The sequence below is a fragment of the Carassius gibelio genome, chromosome B5 (assembly GCF_023724105.1).
Source record: "Carassius gibelio isolate Cgi1373 ecotype wild population from Czech Republic chromosome B5, carGib1.2-hapl.c, whole genome shotgun sequence".
Classification (NCBI taxonomy): Eukaryota; Metazoa; Chordata; class Actinopteri; order Cypriniformes; family Cyprinidae; genus Carassius; species Carassius gibelio.
This window is the reverse complement of record NC_068400.1, coordinates 36,388,045-36,411,303: the sequence shown is the minus strand read 5'-3', so window position 1 is coordinate 36,411,303 and position 23,259 is coordinate 36,388,045. Positions and strand designations below refer to the sequence as shown.

The 23,259-nt window shown below is 36.0% G+C and overlaps 2 protein-coding genes across 3 annotated transcripts; one reads left to right on the top strand and one right to left on the bottom strand.

Annotated features, from left to right (window-relative positions):
* Positions 1-6,672: 6,672 nt before the first annotated feature.
* Positions 6,673-22,065, bottom strand: LOC127958749 (tetraspanin-15). Its single transcript, XM_052557706.1, has 9 exons — positions 21,875-22,065; positions 14,105-14,269; positions 11,830-12,015; positions 11,647-11,721; positions 11,465-11,560; positions 10,827-10,943; positions 9,768-9,818; positions 9,225-9,341; positions 6,673-8,128 (listed from the first exon to the last, which is right to left on the bottom strand). The coding sequence occupies exons 2-9, from the start codon at positions 14,189-14,191 to the stop codon at positions 7,802-7,804; spliced, it is 1,056 nt and encodes a 351-aa protein (XP_052413666.1). The 5' UTR covers positions 14,192-14,269; positions 21,875-22,065; the 3' UTR covers positions 6,673-7,801.
* On the top strand, positions 14,261-21,862 carry LOC127958748 (uncharacterized). Of its 2 annotated transcripts, XM_052557704.1 has the most exons (21): positions 14,261-14,391; positions 14,677-14,848; positions 14,928-16,502; positions 16,583-16,722; positions 16,793-16,997; positions 17,110-17,214; positions 17,285-17,478; positions 17,604-17,745; positions 17,879-18,520; positions 18,637-18,726; positions 18,817-18,905; positions 18,990-19,106; positions 19,186-19,233; positions 19,319-19,402; positions 19,501-19,566; positions 20,063-20,114; positions 20,212-20,262; positions 20,405-20,449; positions 20,543-20,613; positions 20,702-20,762; positions 21,020-21,862. In XM_052557704.1, the coding sequence occupies exons 1-18, from the start codon at positions 14,377-14,379 to the stop codon at positions 20,437-20,439; spliced, it is 3,822 nt and encodes a 1,273-aa protein (XP_052413664.1). In that variant the 5' UTR covers positions 14,261-14,376; the 3' UTR covers positions 20,440-20,449; positions 20,543-20,613; positions 20,702-20,762; positions 21,020-21,862. The 2 variants fall into 2 exon arrangements, with proteins under 2 accessions (XP_052413664.1, XP_052413665.1); XM_052557705.1 differs by lacking the exons at positions 19,186-19,233; positions 19,319-19,402; positions 19,501-19,566.
* Positions 22,066-23,259: the final 1,194 nt, after the last annotated feature.

Genomic DNA, 23,259 nt, shown 5'->3' with positions numbered 1-23,259 from the left:
AAAAACATGATCTAATACTGGTGAGAAAGAATGCAAACCAAGTGCGTATTTCTGTAACCTATCGAAAATATTTCAGATCATCACTTTTTCTTGTTATGAGTTTTGATCATGCATAACAGAAGGTCAGGGGCATGACGGGCAGTACTGGCACACACTGGGCATTGAGCTGCTTGCTGAATCGCTGCCAATAACAGATCAATAGTGAAATAATTAACAGAGCAAATGACCGATGGAAAGATACATAATTACACGACCAGGAGGAAAACTCAAGGCCAGTCTTTTCCCTTCACTGTAAAGCCACTAGAATCATTTCACAGGTTATGATTTTCATATACACTTATTTTGTTGAGCACAAATTAAACGTATACATTTTATGCACTGAATTACTCTGATTGAATTACAATTATGAAGTGGAATTACCACCTCAGGATTTTACAAATATTATGGATACAATTCAGTAAATGTGCAGCAGAGTTTTTGTGAACCCTACACAGTGTAAATTGTTTAATTTTGTAATTACTGTGCAATTTTAAAATAAAACCGATTACCCTTCCGAAGCATTTGAAAGTGACACTTTTATTCAGAAAGGATCCATTCAACTGATCAAAAGTGACAGTAAATACATTTATAACGTTACATAAGATTTATTTAAAATAAGTGCTGTTCTTCTGAACTTTATATTCATACAAAATCATTACATTAATTTCAACACTGACATTAAATCTGTTAGAAAATCAAGTGAGGAAGCGTAAACTTGTAGATCACAATAAGAAGCATGGTGCTGCATTTGATTAGCTCTGTTGGGTTCCAAACGGGATAATTAGCTGTCACACTGGTGTCCTTCACACCCCATGGCCAGCAGAGCAAGAGAGAGAGAACAATGGTGAAAGAGGGGAAAAGAGAAACGCTGTTGGCCATTCTCACAGGCTCAAATCAATGGGTCCCCATTTGTACTCAACCCACTTACAGCACTGGCCCAGTGTCTTCCTGGCTCTCTTTCTCTCATGTTACGCCTTTTGCCAAAATATAGACCCACACTGACAAAAGTTAATTGGACATTTTCCTTCACACTCTCTCAGTTGCTCATTAGTTTAGGAGCAACACTCGGATTTATAATAATGTCAGCGTTAATTCACCATGAACATTTTACTTTTCATTGGATGAAGCTATTAAAATAAACATTTTACTAAACCTTGCAGTGATTAAAATGCATGCAATATGTCCTGCTCACAGAACCCCTTAAATAGGAAGCAAGGAACATGAATATATTCATCATGTTAAAATCCGATTCAGTAATAATGAGTGTTTTGTCTTATCAAATTATCTCATGCATCAAAATGAGTACAGATAAATTCCATCGCTCATTTTTAAATCATTTCACTTCTACTTCTAACTTTTATTCTACACAAACTCCAGTTCAAACATTTGTGCTTGGTAAGAATTTTTAATAGTTTTTCTTTATGGCTGCATTTATTTAATTAAAAATGTTGTCATTTACATAAACTATTTAAAATAAGTACTTTCGATTTTAACTCATTTTTAAAAATGCAATTTATTTCCTGCAAAGCAGAATTTTCAGTTAAATTAAATTCAGTTAAATTAAATTCAAGTTTATTTTTATATCGCTTTTTACGATACAAATCATTACAAATCATTTTTACATTACAGAAAATTAAGTTTCTACTATATTTAGTAGTAAATACTTAATATGCTGAATTTTCAGCAAGCATTACTCCAGTCTTCAGTGTCACATATCATTTTAATATGCTGATTTGGTGCTAAAAAAAAAACAGCTCTTATTATCAAGGTTTAAAACTGCTTCTTAATATTTTTGTGGAAAGTGTGATACGTTTTGAAATGGAATACAAATCTTTTGTAACATTGTACACAGTAATCCATATCTGTAAAATGACATTTGAGCAATAACATTTTACCTGAAAAACACAAGGTTATGATGACTAAAAGTGCAAACAATGATTTACACAGGCAGCAGAGACACACAAAAAACCCAAATGCAGATAAAAACATGCCTACATTATAGCAATGTCACATAACCCTATGTTTCATGCTGCTCAATGGATCGTCCCATTTTCCATAAAAAAAGAGCTATTACACCGAGAAATATATAAAACTACATGATTGGTAAAAGTCATACCTGATCTCAGTAGCAGTGCACGGATGGAGAGGAGAAAAGCAAATCGAAAGGACTCATCAATACAGAAAATCACTGAGGAGCACAGCTCTATGGGACACGGGACAAAAACTGAACATGTTGGAGAATTAATCTGTAACCCTCTCCCAGTTAATCAGCCCTCATACACAGACACACCCAATCATGCAAACACATCCACAAAGTGTGAGTCAATGCTATGGACTGGTGACAAGGTCGATAAGTAGATAACTGGGACTCAGGCAAATGGACCATTGAGAGCTGTGTTAAGAGATATTACTGACTAACTGTGCACTCCCATGTCCACATCTGTTCATTTAGCCAGACTATCCACTCCGCAAGGAATGGTATCCTTACATAAATCCTAACCTTTTAAATAGGTTGTTTCAAGATGCTGGAAAAAGGTGAGTCGTACACTAACTTTCATTAAGTCTTTTTTTTGAGTTGGCCATATTCAATAAATTTAAAACATGGATATTTGTAGAAAATATTTAGCATCACATTCTTAGTCAACTAAAGTTGGCTACAAAAGTCTCATAATTGGCGATAAACCATCCAATTGCTCTTTTTTGTATTTTGATTTTTTTGTGACTTGTGTGGGATACACAATTTTGCAGCCTCAAGCTATTTTTTCCTTTTTTTTTTCACGGACACAAATGACAGGATAATGTCAGGATATGTGCTTTGACATATATTGACTACTAAGAAAAATCCAATTTATAGCAGATGCTGAACTGAGTGCACAAACTCAATGCTCTGTGTCCATCAAAGCGCACATACACACACACACACGCACGCACGCACACACACACACACACACACACACACACACAATCAACAGACTCAAGATAACCTGTGATACTCACAATTATTTGGATGATGACCTCATCTTTGGGGATTCAGGCTTTGTGATTCCTGCTGACTCAGACTAATCTTGTTAATAATAAAGAATGACCTACATAAAGAAGGCCTGTTATGGTCATTTCGTAGTCTTTGGGCTGTAGAAAGCTTGTTGATTAACACCTATTTGGAACTTTGAATCATTAAATTAAACATAATTTGGAAACAAAATCTCAGAAGACTGCAGGAAAAAAAGACATACATAAGCTGTTCTTCTACGCATATGATTTGATTACAACTTCAATTATCTGGGCACTGTAATCGGACAAATGTGTTAATTCTACTGCATCAAACTAAGTGACATCTGAGTTTTCTCAGATCTACCACCACTTTTATGAACCATTTTTGCATACATTACTTTAATAATGGACATGAAATAAACTGCCCTCCAGTGCACAAAGATGTCCAGGCAGAGAAACAACAGATGTAGCACAACACACTCATTCTGGATATTACATTTTCCACAAAGAAAATTTAGAAAGTGTGCAAATATAATTTTTATCTTAATACATTTCTGTATTCAACTTTTTATCTTACAACATAACATAATGTATTTCTTAGTGACAGAAAACTGGGTGTTTTCTCTAGTGCTAAGTATACTAGACATACATTTACATGTACTTAATAAAATACCTTTGTACTTTTATTATACTAAACTGGTATACTTCAAGTCATTTGGAACAAATAATTTTGTGCTTAATGCACTTTAATTGTGTGGCTGAAGTCCACTGAAGTATATTTGATCGTGCTAAAGTGGAACTATTGCAAGTATGCTTAAGCTACATTTTAAATATCTTGCATTTAAACGCTGATATCATAAAAAAAAAAAAAAATCATACAATCCTCGTCATTAGTGACATTAAAACACATTTCAGGCTTAATATAAAAAATTTACTTTGTGCACATGTAGAACTCCAAATAAAGTTTAATTATGTGTCAGTATAAATGTATTTTAAATGTATACTTTTTTATTAGGGTTGGCTTCTCTACTATTTTCAAAGAAAAAAAAATACAAATTTGATTAACTGACAAATTGTGTCAAAAACTGAAATAAATGGATATTAACGTCTTGTTATTTAAACTGTTGTATAAACACACACACAATAAAATTGTTCAGTACTCTTGATTTTGCTGATATACAGTAGCCTGTGAGATACTGCATTAATATAACTCTTAATGTCACTCTTTCATCATCAACACAAGGTCCTTACTGGCAATCCATCAGGGACACATTCCATTAACTGGCAGCAGAACCTCACTCATCATTCAACAGACAGCTTTCAATCATCTGTGCAAACAGAAACTTTTCAGAAGAAACGACATGTTGATGCATATGAAAAGCCATTTTCTTTGTGTGGACAGAATCCACTTCACTTATGCATTGCATTTGTGTGACTAATCAGGGATACTCAATGATATTCATTGGCGAGATTGAATTCATTCTGCCGTCCAGAGCAAGGCAGTCCCAGTCTGATTCGTTCGGTGATAACACCATATGGGTTTTTTTTTTTTTTTGTCAGAAAATGATGAGATGAGGTGAGTAGGTGTGTATTACCTCAGGGATAACAGCAAGGCACAGTGCATAGCTATTACACTTCTAGTAAGCTTAAGAAGAATGAATGCCAGCAAACCAAAGAATGAAATGTAAAATGAAAACATTAACAATTTGGATGTCGTTTGCACCAACTTATAAGTTCTGCATTGATTGATTCCAATATTTAGACCTCAAGATTAAAGTTTTTATAACACCTTACAGTTGTACAGGTTATGCAAAAACAACTAAATTGGCTAGTCCACAGAGAATTGGAGGGCACAGGTGCTAGAAAACCAACATTGTAATTTTGAACCTATTTTCTATCATTTACAGTTCAAATTGTGCCCTTATTATCTTATTAGGTTCATTTAAGTCTGATATTTACCCTCTTTTTTGCACATTGCAAGACATGTATTAAAAATTCTGGGTACAGAATGATTGATGATAAAAAATGGGCTTATTTATTTATTCATTATTTTTTAGCAACAAAACAAGCAACCGAACGCCCTACAGCTTCTTAATGTGTTCTCTTGACGTTTAAGGTGTTTATTTCAAAGACGCTAGTCTCAGGTCAACCTTGATACGTTTTCATCCAGATTTAACCAAACCTAGAGAAATCACTTTTCTTCTCTCAGTCCCCACGAGATAGATGCACTGAACTCATTATTTAGATAAGAGAGACAGCATTTTAAGCTGCAGCCGAAATGAGCCATATCCCTCCTCTATTAGAGACAAACAGCCCTGGCCTTTTAATGTTGTATTACTCTTTCAGAGAAGCTGCATAACAATTACTATGTGAAAAAGTTGATACTTGACTCATTAACTGTCCACCAATCAGCATAATTGCATAAAATTAAATTAAATTTGAACAACATCAAAACCTTAGGGAGGGGATAAAAAATATTTTTCTCTATACTGCGATCATACCTGATCTCTTCGCCCTTGCTGGCTCATGGCATTGCCTCACTATTAAAGCAATAGTTCACCCAGAAATGAAAAATTGCTAAGAGTACACTCCCCCTCAGGTCATCCAAGATGTAGATGATTTAGTTTTTTTAGCTGAAGGAGTTTGGAGAAATTTAGCATTACTGGATCCTCTGCAGGGAATGGGTGCTGTCAGAATGAGATTCAAGTGATTGAGTGCAAGTAAATTTGTGTTTTTTTTATTTTATTTTTTTTTATAAACTTTTCCTTCACGAGTAAATCAGTAAATAGCCATGTACTCTAGCTTCTTCTCAAGAACTTCCATGCTGGGATTTTGCTCTCTTCTCATTCAAGGTTTTCTGGATGCTAGACGAAAAAAAACAAACATAAAAAACATCTGCTTAAGCACTGACAATTCATCTGCAGTGCATCACGTGATCAACTAGCCTCATCCTCTTTTGATGCACTCATGCATCTGACAAAACCAAGAACCCATCCTTGTGCCTCCCTCAAGCAAGCAATTGCTAATTACTGTTATTAATGCTGTTATTATTATCATAATTACACCAGTGTGGATGCATTTTGTTCCCGGCTTCAGTACAAGAAGTGTTATTTTCAGTGCTGCAGTTCATTTCCTCCCATTGAGACACCGGCTATAATTATTCCACATGCAACCTCTTGATGGCCATCACCATGAGGAGGAAAGTGGTGTGAGCAGTGAGGAAATAATGGGAGAGAGGAGGAAGATGGATTGCTCTGCACAGGAATTAATGTGAGCGATGTGTTATGATGATGCTCAGAAAGCAGCATCAATTAGACTCATTTTAATATGCCAAGTTGCTATCAGAGTCCTTAAATGCAATTTGAGTTCTTTGGGAAGATACATTAGCCTTATAGAGTCATCTATACAATTGCCAAAACCCCTGGGACCTCATTATGCAACATTCACTTTCTAGAACATCTTAAAAAGTGTGATTATGCACTAGAAATGGCTCATGCATTCAAAAGTTCAGGCGGATAGTTTCTAAGAATCCACAAGCCCAGCTCCTTAGAGGTTTTCACAGCTCCACTTATCACTCCACTAAAAGGCGTCAGAGACTTCGGGGCTTTATTCAACAATGCAGAATAAACCCGCGAGACATACTTAAAAGATTAATTCAAGCAAATTTTATTGAAAGTCACATTAATGTTACTACAAAACCAGAGCTACATTAGCTGGAGCACAGCAGTCCATCTTTAGCAACATCCTGAAAAGGCCGATTAGCAAAGAGGTGTGATTGTGAGGTATTTCAAAATGACTACTGGCAACTAAAAGGCGGTTTTTATAAATTAATGGCAGACATTTGTTAATTATGACAACATTAATGCTAAAAGTTTTTTTTCTTTTTTTTTTTTTTATCTTCCCGAACAGTAATAAAGATCAAACTTGAACTACACATTTAAAACAGAGGTTTTCAACAGCTAAAAGTTCATTATGAACATAACTTAAAAGACAAATGAAACTTCAAGTAGTGGTCAAGACCAGGTCTCCCTTATTTAAAAAAAATTCTACCTGCAAGGTAATGTGGCTATTGTAGAATAGCCTGAGGTACTCAGGGTAAAAGCTTCTGTTGTACTTAAGGCAACACTTTAATAAATAATCATTTCATTGGTACTTATTATCATTAAGAAATAATGTCAGCATTACACAAACCTCATGCTTTTTAAAAGAGAAAGCAGATCCATAATAATACCAAATGTTCATTTCTTCTTGGAAATTTGGGCTCATGATAATATTGTAATGTAAAAACAATTAAAATGTGCATATAAAAGTTTTTAGAAACAATGCATCTACTAGAGATGAACGTCCAGCTTCATCTGCCAGTCAAAACATTGATAATCTTTGACAAATTCAAAAGCTAGCCATTTCCCTGAAGTCACTGTAATATACTCCTAAATTAAAAACATTTTAAAAAAATTTGATTGCCAACAGTAAGAGTCCTCTCCATGTACCTTATGAACTATTATAAAATATATAAGAAAATGACTAATAAAACAAACTTGCTTGATCCCATAAGTCACAGAATGAACTAAAATGGTGAAAAACAATGGAATGTGCAGGTGGAGATCTCCTACCTTGATTCCATCTATTATCAAACGTTTTATACAAACCTCTCCTTTTTTTCATGCCTAAAAACATTTAGTGCAACTAACTCACTTTATGTTAACACACAGTGTGAACTTTTTCTATACTAATCACAATTAAATAAAAAAAAAAATTAAGATGCAGCCTCTTAAGCCCGATTGTCCACTTCATCCATCCCCATACCTGATTGTGCTTTTTGACTCTTCAGATGTGAATGCTTAAAGGATATTTTGGGCTGTTCTTGTTCCAGGTCAAAACGGATGGGGTCTGGAGCCCAGCTGTCAGATTCTGCTACAGGAACAGGCAGGTAGCCTCCGTCACGAGGTAGACACATACACCATCCAGCACCTGAGAGGTCCAGTTCTCTGTACTTGAAACCGGCACGTTTCAGGATCTTAAAGTCCACCATGTCTTCAGATTCACTCATCTCCACCAAAAGATTCCAGAAGATACAGCTCAGGAGAATACCAAGGAGCTAAAAGAAACATTAACACATGTGAAGTGTCAAGATATGTCTTTTGGAGATGAAGTGCAAAAAAGTCACCAAATAGATAAATACACTGCCATTCAAACGTTCGGGGCAAGTTTTTTTCTTTTTTTTTTTTTAAGAAATTAATACTTTTACTTGACAAGGACACATTAAATTGATGCAAAGTACAAGTTTCACAAGATTTATATTTCAAATGAATGCTGTTCTTCTGAATTTCCTTTACATAAAAAAATCCTGTCAAAATAAATTATGACAACTTGTGAGAACCGTACAACGTACATTTGTTTTTTTTGTTTTTTAAATCAAAGCACATAAGACATAGTGTGCACTGTGCATGTACAGTATATGTGCTCACCAACTTTTATTTTTTTGAATCAGAAGGGTAACATCTATTATTTTAAGTTTTATTCTAATATATTCATAAATATTCACAGAATTCTAATCTAAACTATTTTCAAAGCAGAGTCACAGATCCAAATCTATAGTTTTCACTTGTCATTTATAAAGACAAATCCTTGATTTACGTAAAACATATGATAAAATATACAGTAATACTGTGCATAAACAGGAGCAGATCATAAATCCAACCATACTTTGATTTACTAGACTGGGTCTTTGTCACACACTTCATCATATTTGTGCAAGAATACTGTTCCTCTGCTCCAATTAGAGGATTAATGCATTAATGGAGGAATGTGCCGGCATGGCCATGTGGCTGTATTTAATGTGACCTCTTCCCTCAACTCAGCAGACAGAAAAAGAGAGAGACAGATGAGCAGGCTAGTTATTTTGTAAAAAGATTCCAAAGATTGGGCAGCAGCTTCTCCGAGAGTCATTCGCCCCTCATTGGGCATTTGCATCTGGTCAGTGCAGATGTCCGTTTTCTATAATTTATTGTTTGCCAGAGGATTCTCTAATGAGGGAAGAGTCAAACAGAATAGGTAGTAGGCAATCAAAATGGAAATGTGGAATGCCAGGGGAGCAGAGGGAAAAGTACACGATGAAGAGATACATATATTTCAGGGTAGGATGATATAAATAATAAACAGTAAACACAAGAAGGAAAAGAGGATCATAAAACCTGTGGTAGTCCAACCGCACAGCAGATTCCAATAGTAGCTCCAATGTTGTCCCCCATCCACAGGTTCACAGCATGGATACAGCCACGCACATGAATTATGCCATCTAAAGTTTCACGCTGTAATACAGAAGAGAGAAAGAAATCTAATTTCGGTATAGGTAACAGGTAATGCTCAGATTTTATGACGGAAACAAGGTTCAAAAATCACAACTAGAGTCCATCGTAATGGCATAATAGATGTGGTGCTTGTAATGGCTCTGATGTTATTTGCTTGGTTTTTATCTATGGAACAAACAACTGAATGGCGCCACCATTACAGATGATTGCACTTGAAATGGCTATTGGAGGTTTTGGTTTTCCTGTCACATCTTCTCCTTTAAAGATAATCTCAAGTGTCAAGGTCCGCCAAATGATTCTCTCCAAGTGCATGGCTGGGTATGAGAGCCAGTATTATGTAAAATGACACAAGTCAATTAACATTAGTCAGTGATGGCTGGTTGCAGGCCATTGCGAGAATGTGGACTTCAGAGAGCTCCATTTTACCTGCTGTTTGAGAGTTTTGTAGCCGCAGAGTGTGTTCACAACTTCTCCGACCTGAAAGAAATTAACACACAGGACTCACTAGTAAAACTACTTTTTGATGAAATTCGAGAGCCTTTTGAGCCTGCATAGACAACAACACGACTGAGATGTTCAAGACCCAGGATGGTAGTAAAGACATTATTAAATAAGTCCACGTATAGTCCTGCATAGCAACCATAATTTTATAAAGCTCTCGGATTTCATCTTAATCCGTGTTCCAAAGATGAACATAGGTCTTTCGGGTTTGGAATGACATGGGGGTGAGCAATTAATGACAGACTTTTCATTTTTGAGTGAACTATGAGTCCTTATGCTTTCAGAACCCAATACAAGCATAGTACACCCTTCTAATATATTTTACTTTGTTTGCAGGAAGATTTTCTCTCAAAACCTGGTTAGAAAAACGCTACAAAATTCAGCAGATTACTGAATGTCTGCACCTATCGTGTGCCATTTTTGGAATTTTGTGCTATTAGGATTGCAGATGATAAGCAAACATCTGAAGTCAAATATCCGGCAATCTTTGATTCTTAGCCTGAAAAGCCTTGTGCTCTCTCACTGCGGTAAACTGTCATACCAAAAGGAGAACTTTGCATTAGTGCCCAATCAACATTTATTAACTCAGAGAGAGAGAGAGAGAAGAGAGAGAGAGAGAGAGAGAGAGAGAGAGATGCTCATGAACAGTAGAGCAGACTCTATGCTGTGCAGGGCAGGTAAATTAAATTCTCTCTGTCATGATGCACTCTCCACTGACTCATGGGGAACAGCATTTACTAGAAAGCTCTCTAAACCCAGCAGAAAAAAGCTCAGAATTCAGCTCCCTGTACTCGCAGACCTGTGGGTCAGACTGCTTTCATTGCAAACAGAAAAAAGCACATTCTTTTCAGCAAGAAATTATTACTGGTGAATTCATGATAAATGGCCTGTGATGCAGGCTTTTCTCATCAGACTACCATGTACAGGGCGACGTATGCGCTGATTAATGTATCATGACTGGGCAAAGTGAACAGGATGACTAACACTTTGTCGGATGCAGCAGGTGTAGGGAACACCGCAGGCCAAAGGACTCGTGCCATTGCAGAAGTGGTACTGGTTTACTTCCCAATCCTTGTACTCATCTCCTCCACAACAAGACAACTGAAAAGACAAAGCGAGATTGTGATAACAAAAAACAGATTAAAAAAAGGGAATTTTAATATAAGTGATACTTTCTTCTTAACATTAATGATAATGATAATAATAATAATAAATATGACTATGCAGTATTTTTATATACTAAAAATTATCACAAAATATTGAAAATATAAATATATTACATTACTACCATTCCAAAGGTTGGGGTCAGTAAGAATTTGTTTTGTCTTATGCTCAACAAGGCTGCATTTGTTTAAAAAATACAGTAAAATCTGTAATATTGTGAAATATGATTACAATTTAAAATAACTCCATTTAAATTCACACACACACACACATATAAATAGCAATTATGTGCCAGTGTTATGAGAAAACTGCCATTTTTGTGCATGAATGAAACTGTAATTGACAAAATATATTTTACTGCCTGAAAGATGGAAATTATTTATGGCAGTTGTGACATGGTCCACATTAGCGTGGGTGTATAATTCACTTAGATTCCAGTAATAAAGTTGGTTAGCTACCTTCTCTTGCACATAGTCCAATATGTTTTTGAAGTCCAGGTCATCATAGTAGTGCTTGATTCCTTCTCGTATACTGTTCTGAAACAATTTGATTGTCTAAAGACAAAGAAAAATGTAACTCATTAACAGCAGACCATACAACTCAACAGTGCCCCTGCTCTCAATGTTTCTTAACGTCTTACCGTCTTTTCAAAGATCAGGGCAATGATGAGGGCAAGAGCCTGGAGAGCCAGCAGAACACACAGCACACACAGGAACTGCACAAAGAGTTTAGAATCACAGCACAAAAAAATCCACCAGTAACATGGTAGAAGAGGATCTTTTCTGAATAAACACACACACACGACCAGACAAGCAACACTCACCATGTGCAGCAGAGTCTTGTTATCCCTGAGGGATCCCACCATACCCATCACAGACACAATGAACATGACGAGACCCAGCAGTATGAGGACCACAGCAGGAGCTAAAAACACCCCCTCCAGGGTCCGATTCTTCTGCCTCTCCACTTCTGCATACACTCCGATACAAAGCACGCACAGACCAAGCAACTAAGGGGACAGGAGCAGGTCTGGTAAAACATCTCTACAAGTCACATCAGCTTACATCATTTCATAACATAATGTTTAAGTGATTAAACCAGAAATGCAGCAAAGATATAAAGTTGAAATCAATGTTTCAATGCACAGCCAATTCAAGCTGAACATTCATCCATTGTAAAATCAAACAATGAATAATTTGTGTTCCTCACATTAATCCCTATAAGACGACAGACATAATTCTTAGAGTGCTGAGCTAAAACGCACAACTAATGTAAATGCAATGACGCAGATCATAAAGAAGATGGATGCAGCGTCTTAATATCAATTTGTGTCCTAACAAAAGACTATATTAGCACACAGCATACTAATTGAAACCACTTCATTGTCAATTTTCTTCCCTGACTGTTCTTCCTGGAAGGTTAATGTAATAAATCTTGTTGGATGATTAACTTTGTCATCTGTCAATTTCAGATTCCAGACATCTTCATTTATTTTCTGTTCACTGATAAATGGCAGTGTTTTAGTGAAGTGTAAAAACTACGAGTCAATCTTAAAGGGATAGTTCCCCCAAAAATGAAAATACCAGCACAAAAGATGATAGGGATGTAACGATTCACTCAACTCAAGATGCGATACAATTTATGATATTGATTTCATGATACGATTTTCTCATTTAAAAAAAAAAAAAAAATTAAATATTATAAATTCTAAATGAAAAGGTGTCCTTTTATTATCGCTTGGACATAATGTTACAAATTTCTTTGTGAAATTTAAATGTGTTAAATAACAAAACTATCCTGAAATTTTAAAACAAACCCCAAACTAGATAAATAAGTAACACAAATAAAAGAAACAGCAGCCATGTAGCAGTGAACGGGGCTTTACTCCTACCACCAACTGTATTGCGATTTGTTTAACATCTCAAACGAATTAAATTGTCTCATATATGTATTGATTTTCAACTGGCTCAGGGTGTATTGTTACATCCCTAGATTTTGAAGAATGTTTGTGACCAAACTGTTTCGATTACTATTGACTTTGATTGTTTTTTTGGTTTCCAACATCCTTCAAAATGTCTTCTTCGTAGTCATACAAGTTTGGAATGACATGAGGGTGAGAAAGTTTTTATTTTTAAGTAGACTGTTCCTTTAAGAGTAAAGAAGGGTAAGAGAAAAGATGATTTGAAGAGTATCCTAAGAGACTTTTCTGCTTGTATCATCATGTTCCAAAAGCCCTAATAGTCAAGATACTTCCATAAGGTATAAGACTTATTGCATTCCCTATAAGAAAACATTACACTAGTGAGTCAAGCAGAACACTGTTTCTTTTTGAAATAAAATAAATTCTAATAGTTGGTGGTTTAAGAAAAAGATCACTGTTAAAAAATAAAATACAGTAATAAAACTAGTTTAATTAGATATTCTTTTTTAAATGCCCCCCCAAAATTGGGTGTGTGGGTGTCCTCACTCTTTAAAATCACGGTCCATATAAGAGTATATCTGAATGTGTTATTGTGTTCATGCCATTACTTGAATGTGCTGTTCATTTTTTATACATTTTTGCCATAATCTATCACTACCCATTTACATTAACATATGATTATTAATATAGGCAGAATACAATAAATATCCAGTGTTGGCCAATTAATGTCCGATATTTTCTTCATATATATATATAAGGATGATGAAGAAAAAATAGACAATACAATTTCAATATTATAGTCTCTAACTATTTCCAGGAACTATATAAAAACAAATCAGTGTAAATACAGAATCTCGTAACTGTCGTCATTACCATGTGAGTGTTATAGTTACAGAAACAACAACGTCCTGTGCCTTTAAATCTCTCAGAGACGCGTCTATTGCTTTACTGAGACACAAAGCTCATCTGTGAAATTTTAAAGCTAAAACTAGCATGTAATCTCTAAACGATCCTGTAAATGCGGTCGAAGTTAAAAGATATTTATTAACACCCTCTATACATTCAACACAAACACAAGAGCGTATTCATTCAGGGCGAGTGTGTGTTGGTGTGCGTGTTTATGTGAGGGAGAAACAAAGCAACGCTGGGACAGCATTCATTTTAAACGAACACTTACCGAGAAAAGCATTGAATAGACATTTAGAGAGAATTTTAAAAAATAATAGAAGTGAATTGTTTTTCTCCATTCTTCGTAAGACGGCATGGTGACCGCATTAATTCGTTTCAGTTAGCCTGAGATTTTCATGTAACGTGTTCAGATGTTAGCCGTTGCCGCTAAGATCCAATAGTATCCATCTGCAGACCCGCAGCACAGCCGTTTTAGAACCGCCGTTTCAGAACCGCTGTTTCAGAACCGGAAGTGAGGGGCGGAGCTATTAACACCTAGAAATGGCGGAGAGCACGGTGAGTACTTTTGCTGTCATATGGTGAATAATTTTCATTAGTTTTTATTAGGTGTTTATATTTAATTTGTGATTGGCTTCATTGTCTTATTGAATCTTCAATTTGTTGTCGTTTTTAAGGTGTAGAAGTTTTCTGCGGATGTTTTGATTAATCTCGTGTTGTAAATGGGCCTTGCATATGAATAGTTTGTTCTCGTTTCACCTGTTGTATGCATTGTTTGTGAAATAATGTTACCGTATAGTTTAGCTATTTTAATCCCATTTGTCGTGCTTTCATCTCTTATAGAGACATATAACTATTCAGAATGGTGACGCATTACCTGAGCTGCAGCAGTGCAACAAGTGTTGCAGCAATTATCACTGCCCTTTTTGCGCGGCCAGCGTGTTTAAGCCAGCCAAACTGGTCAAATTAAAAACCCATCTTCAAAGCCACTTTAACAAGGCAGTAGTCTGTGGAGGTATCTTGATTTGTTTAATATGTACTTACAATATATTATTGTGTAATAGGTTACCAATTTACTTATTAATTTATTTTAGGCTATACTATACACAGATGTGGACTAGGATGTAGACCAGCTCTACATCACCACTGTCCATACTGTGAAACAACAATTTTAAAGAGAGGTGATTTTGAAAAACATGTACAGGTTTGCAAAAAAAACCCACCTCCAACTTCAGCCACAATTCCATCTCCAACCACTGCAGCATTGACCACACCAGCTGTGAGAGGGACACCATCTTCAACCACTGCAGTTCTGACCACACCATCTCCAACCACTGCAGCATTGACCACACCAGCTGTGAGAGGGACACCATCTTCAACCACTGCAGTTCTGACCACACCATCTCCAACCACTGCAGCATTGACCACACCAGCTGTGAGAGGGACACCATCTTCAACCACTGCAGTTCTGACCACACCATCTCCAACCACTGCAGCATTGACCACACCAGCTGTGAGAGGGACACCATCTTCAACCACTGCAGTGCTGACCACACCAGCTGTGAGAGGGAAACCATCTCCTACCACTGCAGTTCTGACCACACCATCTCCAACCACTGCAGTGCCAACTACACCAGCAGTCTTCTCAGGAAGGGTTTGTGTAAGGCCTGTGATCAGAAAAAGATGCCCAGTTTGCAATATCCTCATTAATAAAAGAAACCTAAAAAAGCACATTGACCGCAAACACACAGAAGAGCCAATACAGGACATTAATGCCACATCCCATCTTGAGAGCCAGTGCATCGATAGGACAAATGGCATATTTACAGTTCTTAAAGTTACAAAGGGTCACAGTGTTCCTCTTCATATTCAGGTCAAGACATGGGGAGAACATCATAAGGTCATTTGTGAATCACATGAATGTCAGGTCAGTATGGAAGTTGCACAGAGAAGTGGCCTGTCATCATACCAGTGCAAACACATCCGCTCTGTAAATTACTGTGCATCCTCTGCAGAACCAGTCTCCCTGAAAGAAGAGATTTTATCCGAGATGGTGAAAGCAAAGTGGTTTAGTAATGAAAAGAAGAAGATTTGCCTTACTCGGCAGCAGCATGCTAACAGCAGTAACATACCACTCTCTGTTCAAACCTCGATCGGCACCCCTGAAACAAAGAAGTTCATTTCAGTATTTGAACCCAGTGTCTCCTATTACAGCAGGTTGGGGCGTGTAATGGTTGTATATGACTCAAAATTAAACACATGGCATTGTCCCTGTGCCATATTGAGGCGCTCATGTGTGCACAAATATATTGCAAAATGGCACCTTTTTCAGACACAACGCGACTTGTTTCGAACAGTCTTCAGCAGAGAAGAATCACCACGCAAAGAACCATATGCACAGTCTGAGAAGGATTTCAGAGAAGACAATCCTGTTTATCCTCCAAAACATCAAGGGTTAAATAATATGGTATGTTACATTCTTCAGCACAAGAAGATTCCTGTTGATCTACCAGATGATGTGCGGGTACCATCACCAGACAAAGATTACCCAAAAATCCTTTGTCCAGATGAATGTGTCTGTCAGATTTGTCCAGGTGTTGTTCCCCTCAGTGAACCCATCCTAATTACGAAGAAGGCTAAAATACTCACAAACTGGTCCATAATTGAAGGTATGATTTGGTGTTATTTAATTGTATATGTGGTATTCAGCTAAATTGTCCTCTGATGTGTTACTTGTTTACATTTTTAGATGTTGCCATTTACTGTAAGCAGTGCCCACTATGTGGAATGTTCTACCGTTATCAGGAGTGGAAAGACCACCTACATAACTTTGATGACCACAACATCCTTGCAATACCTTTATGCCTAACCTTGAGAAGCCTTCTTCAGGTAAGTTTTAACTGAAATCTGTGGTATATGTGTTTATGTATGTTACTCAAAACTTGTATGTTACTTCCAGGTGCATACATCGGTGAGCAGAGCAGTAAATTATTTGGAAGATTTGACAGGTTTGAAGTTTCCGGCACCAGACACGGTTCTTCATGCCTACTTGCATTTTGAGGCCCTTGTGGAACATGAGTACAGATACTCATGTATTACCTGTGGTGACCATCCCCCAGTGGTGATAATGGATCTACACAAAAAGGGTGTTTTCCATTTTTCTGGTATGTTTATTATAATCATGTTCACTTCCATGTTTGTTTAATTAATTAATTAATTAATTCATTCATTTTACATGTTTTTTCCACACAGTGTAATACAGATTTTTTTTTTCAGCAAGTGACACAGAGGAACCTCCTGAAAACTTCCGAGGGGACGTCAATATAGAAACATTCTGGGAGGCACTATCCAAAGAAATGATATGTCGTGGATTTGTTGCAAGTATGTGGAAAAGGATTTTTTATGCACTAAAGCACTACAGCTCATTATGTTTTTAATTCTGCTGTTATAGGTGGTGCACAAAATCCATTTGCAGTTAAACCTACGTATCACTTCTGGGCTCCTTGGATTGGCAAGAGGACACGTCGTTCAGACAATGTGCTAAACACAGAGTTTGAAAAAGTTCATTCTTCAAAGTCTGCCTCAGAGACTGCAGAAATTACGGTGACAGAGGAGAGGCTGAAAGAAGAACTTCAGAAGCAGAAGGTTTGTTTGTAATGTATTTTTTTTCTGGAATGAATACTACTATTATTTATATTTATATATATATATATATATATATATATATATAAACACACACACACACTATATTAAATAATATACTTTTGTAGGTTATTGTTATTCGGAAACTATGCAAAGAATGTGGTCTGGACTCCACTGGCTCTCGGAGTGACCTCCTCCTCAGATTGTCCAATGAAATGAAATCGAGGCAAACATATGATAAAATCTTTGAAAAAATCTGGGGTGCCTCTGGTGAGCTTATCTAACTTTTGATAATACAATTAATATATTGGCAGTACATGGATGTTCAAAACTTTTATTTTATTTATTTTTTCCTTTTAAATTGTTTGGGTTTTTTTCCCTTTTTTTTTCTTTCCTATATTAGGAGGCTGGGGAGTCATCATGTGCCCATGTGGTGTAGTTTACAGTTTAAAATGCAATCTTCGAGCAGAAAGCCCTCGAGATTTTGTTGATCTTCTGTTCTCATGGAAGCACATGCCGAACATTATCATTTATGACTTTGCACGCGGTTTAGCAACACATGCCAATCTCAGGGCACCAGAAAGCATTCCTATTCATCCACATGAGGGACGCTTGGCAGAACCCACTCAAGAAAACATAACACTTGCCAGATCTGGAAATCTGAAAGTGTCCTTGCCTTGGCTGGAGGAAAAAAAGAGTGCAAGTGATCCTCAAGGACACCCACTGACAGGATCTTCTGATCATTACATATTATCTGACCGTTTTCACGAGAACAATACCAAAGACAGTAGAGATGTTCTGAGGAAGATCACTATAGTGCCTCAACTAGCTGGCAAAATAAATAGCCAGGTTGCAGAGCAACTGTTCTCAAAGATGAGAAAAAATAACTACTTCTTGAACATGTCTCAGCCATCAACACACCTCTTTCAAATGAGGACCATAATTCACCACTATAACGAAAACAAGAACAACAAAGTGAGGACTAGATTAATGAATACATTTGGATCAAAGTTGGTGATGAATATGCATGGACAGGCTGTGCTGGGTAAGTTAAAATACCTTTATATTAAATACCTTTTTTTTTTTTTTAAGTGTAAATGCATAAGCCAACAAAAGAAATATGTTTGTGTCTAACTTGTTGCTTGTTTTGTATTGTTAAAGAAAATTCGGACATCTCTATAGACGAGCTAGTCCCCACAGACATTGAGATGGAGCATGTTACCCCGACATCAATGACGGTCCCAACCAGTAGTAAGTGTAAACCTGTATAAGTTTTAATATATCATAAAGCTGTAATGCATAAAGTTGTTGTATGTAATTTTCAAATTTTTATTATTACAGCAGAAACTGAAATGGTGTGTAATTATAAATGCCTGTCTGCCAGTAGAGATAGTTGGGATTGTGTGCCAACTCATAGGCAATCAGTAATGGTATGTGAAAGGTATTCGGTTTTATTTGATGTTGCAATGGCAAACCAAAAATGTTTTTTTAATCATTTTTTTCTTCTCTCTAAGCTTGAATGGGCTTTGGGGACAGGCGACCAAGATGAAACAATTGCTGAAGTTGGAAACGTGGTTCTGAAAAGAAAAGATTTCTGGACTCTCGGTCTCAATGAGCAGTTGGAGGCAACAGTAAGTTGATACAAAGTAACATACAATAATATTAAGAAATGACTGTGACTCTTTACAATTTTCTTTTTAAAAAATTCAGATTGCAAACAGCTGTCTTGAAGTAATTACTTTGGTCTCTATGGAACGAGTAAGTATTTGTATAAAGCTGCAAATAACCTGAGACATAGTTGTCTAGCTTGTTTATAGTCTTACATAAGTACGTTATGTTGTAGGGATTGGATGTGTGGACAGCTAATGCATATGTTGTGGTGACCTGGTTGCCTCCAAATAATCTGGACCCATCCTTGTCATTTCCAGTGAGGCCACAAAGTTACATACCATTTACAGCAGTGACCAATTTTATTTTAACCATCTGAATGTTTTTTTTGATTTTATATATATGTATTGTTTACAGGATAACATTGCACTAAAAGACTGCATTATCTTCCCTGCTTGGAAGCCAGGACACTGGATGTTGTGTGTATGTCATTTGTGATCTAGCTATTTAACTTTCAAAAAAATTAACTGTCAAAATTTTTTTACTGTGTTTGTCTTATCACAATTCAGAAATACAATTTCATGATTTGGAAGAACTAACATTTTTTTGCAGGTCATGAAGCCAAAAGATAGACACATGTTCTTCCTAGATTCAACCAATCCATATGGGTTGGGTGATGGGAGATATATGAAAGCTTTCAGGTTGCAAAAATAAAATAGTGAAAATGTTCAAGGTTCTAAGTTCAGGCTTGCTGTTCAAGGTTCGCTGTTCAATGTTTGTGTTCAAGTTTTGCTGTGTTCTGTGCAAGAGTTTAATAAGCTTGCTTAATGGTTACTTGCATGATGTTCTGTCTTTGCATGGTGTGACAGTTTTTACAAGAAAGACCCAAATACTGTTGACTGCTATGGTTTCAGAGCATCAAACTGTATGTAATTTTGCATATTAGCAAATATGTTTATTATGTGTATTTTTGTTGCAGCAAGATGACAGCCAAAATTGCACCTGGAACATGGATGCTAATAAAAAACAAGGTTGGTTATAGGAAGTATGCTAAAGTTGGGATAGTGGGAAGTGTCAAACATTGTAAAAGGTTTTTTTTTTTTATATTTTATTATTATTTTTTTTTAGGATATCCCCCAACAGATTGGTGGTGTGGACTGTGGAGTCTTCATGTTGATGGTATTGTTTTATTTAGAACTAAATAATTACACCATAATTGGTTTATTTATGAGGAACAAGGCAGGTTTTTTTTATTATTGTTTTGCATTTACAGAGTGTGTGTGTGTGTGTGTATAATTTGTTTTCTTTTTTTTTATTCCAGTATGCTCTACATCTTGCCTTGGGAGCACCCTTTGATTTTACATCTGTAAGTAATTATAAAGGTAAATGTGTTTAACTGATGTTGTTGTAGCTGTTAATATTTTAATATTTCAGTTATTTTTTTTCCTTTTTCTTCCAGTGTGACATGCCAAAGATTCGGAGATGGTGGACTCTAATTCTTTTAGAGAACTTTGGGGTTTTCTCTGAAAGGTAAATACTGGACATTTCCTCCAGCCCACCATTACATTTGCACCCCCTTCTGATCATTTTTAAATGAACCAAAATATGTATATTACAGTGCAGATACCCTTCAAGAGGCTCTTCCACACAGAGAACCAGCTGAGCTTAGCAGCAGTGAGGTATGTCTCAGATATAAAGCCCATATATACACACATATGTACAGTTGAAGTGGATCAAAACCTTTCATCAAAGTTGTATTAAAATCAAAACAATAACCATTCTTGTCTTAGGACAACTTACTGATTAACTCTTTTGATCCACTTCAAATGTTGACTAATCACACACAAATACATATGTAAATACATAAATGCATACATATATAAACATCTGTAAGAAATGTAAAAATTAATTTTTTCTTTAATATTCTGTAATCAAGGAGCTACCAGTAATCCGAGACATGGCAGAAGCTGTGAAATGGATTGATTCCAATAACCATCTGCTCAGAGGGCCGGTGGAAGAGCCTCTTTTCCTCACCATGACTGAGGAGGAAAAGGAAAAGGCCCTCAATGATCTCAGTCAAAGCACAGACTCTTCGAGGGAGCCCTTTACGTTTCTTTTTCAGTTCAGGGATGACATGGAATTAGTTATACAAGAATGTCATGACAAAATGGGCCTAAAACTGAACTGTTCATTTGATACATTTTAATTTAAATTAATGCCATATGGTCATGACAATGTGTGAATTGTTTGTTTTGTAAATTGTCATTTTCATTTTATACAAAATTGTCATGGCAAATTGTTTAGCAAGTTTATTCCATAAACTTTAATTATCTAGTTTTTGATTTGTTTCTTTTAAAATTTTGTGTGTTTGAAGATTTTTACAGCAATGTTTTAATTTTTTTGTAGTGAAATGCATGATACACATGTTCTTTGCTTTGAAGTATATTTTTTTATGTTGTGATTAAAGTATATTTCATATAAAATGCCTTAAGTTTCAATTAATTTTTATTATCTCGAACTCGAGGAAATAGCTCACGTAATGCAATTAAATGAATAAGTATATACAATTATATTAAACAATTTTTTTTTTAATGTGTCGTTGTAACATGCGCACATAAAGTATAACGTTTCTTATGAATAAAAGCCAATTATACTTCAAAACCGTGGGTGGCGCTGCTCTGGTAAGTACGTAAGCTCCGCTCCTCGCTTCCGGTTCTGAAACAGCGGTTCTGAAACGGCGGTTCTGAAACGGCTGTGCTGCGGGTCTGCAGATGGATATATCTCCTAAGATTCAATGAGCCTTTGTTCTAAGAGAGACGACAGTCTGTTTTAAAAAGCCTAAGACCCGTCTGAATGCATAATGAGTACTTCCATCAAATGTTCAGCTTCGCTGTCGACTCCAATAAATTGTTTTGAAAAGCGCATCAGCAGCTGAAAGGTGTAATCTCATCACAATAACAACTTCCGTCCCGCCGATCAACGGTCTGGACAAACCTTTTAAAGGGCCAGCACAAATAAAATGACACCGACAGAAGATAGATAGATAGATAGATAGATAGATAGATTTTGTTATCATTAAAATTATTACAATAGGCTATTATTAATAACATTAGCCTATAGTAACAATTGTTAATCTTAGTTCATGTTAATTTCAGCATTCATTAATGCATTATTAAAATTAAAATGTGTGCTTGTCAACATTAGTTAGGCTACTGCACTGTGAATTAACAAAAAAAAAAAAAAAAACGAACATTGCAAGATTGTATTTTTGTTAACCAACATTAACAAAGATTAATAAATACTGTATAGGCTAAATGTATTGTTCATTGTTCGTTTATGTTAGTTAATACATTAAGTAATGAATGACACCTTATTGTTAAGTGTTACCATTATGTTTATCTGGCTAAGCTCCTTAACTATCGGCTATTTATGGATTATTAAATAATGTTTATGCTTTAATTGATTAATAAAATGGTATACTTCCATTGACACTCTCTTATCTCTGCCTAAACTCTCAGCCTTCCACTGCAGTGCAAACAATCTATTTAAAATACATTTAGAGTATTAGTCTCTGTCATGTCATTGACATGTTTATTGACGCATGGCTGAGTGAATTCTTTTACTGCACTCTTATTAAGTGTGATTTTTTTATTGTAAAGTTAGTAACAGGTGCAATATGGCATACATTTGCACCATGAAGGATACAATCAATATTTTAATGGATAATTGAATGGTACATATTGAACCACTGAAAAATAGAAAAGTATTTAACTTTACACCTTGGTCAGGTTGTACAGTGTATTGAATTATATATATATATATATATATATATATATATATATATATATATATATTCACCTAAAGGATTATTAGGAACACCATACTAATACTGTGTTTGACCCCTTTCGCCTTCAGAACTGCCTTAATTCTACGTGGCATTGATTCAACAAGGCGCTGAAAGCATTCTTTAGAAATGTTGGCCCATATTGATAGGATAACATCTTGCAGCTGATGGAGATTTGTGGGATGCACATCCAGGGCACGAAGCTCCCGTTCCACCACATCCCAAAGATGCTCTATTGGGTTGAGATCTGGTGACTGTGGGGGCCATTTAAATACAGTGAACTCATTGTCATGTTCAAGAAACCAATTTGAAATGATTCGAGCTTTGTGACA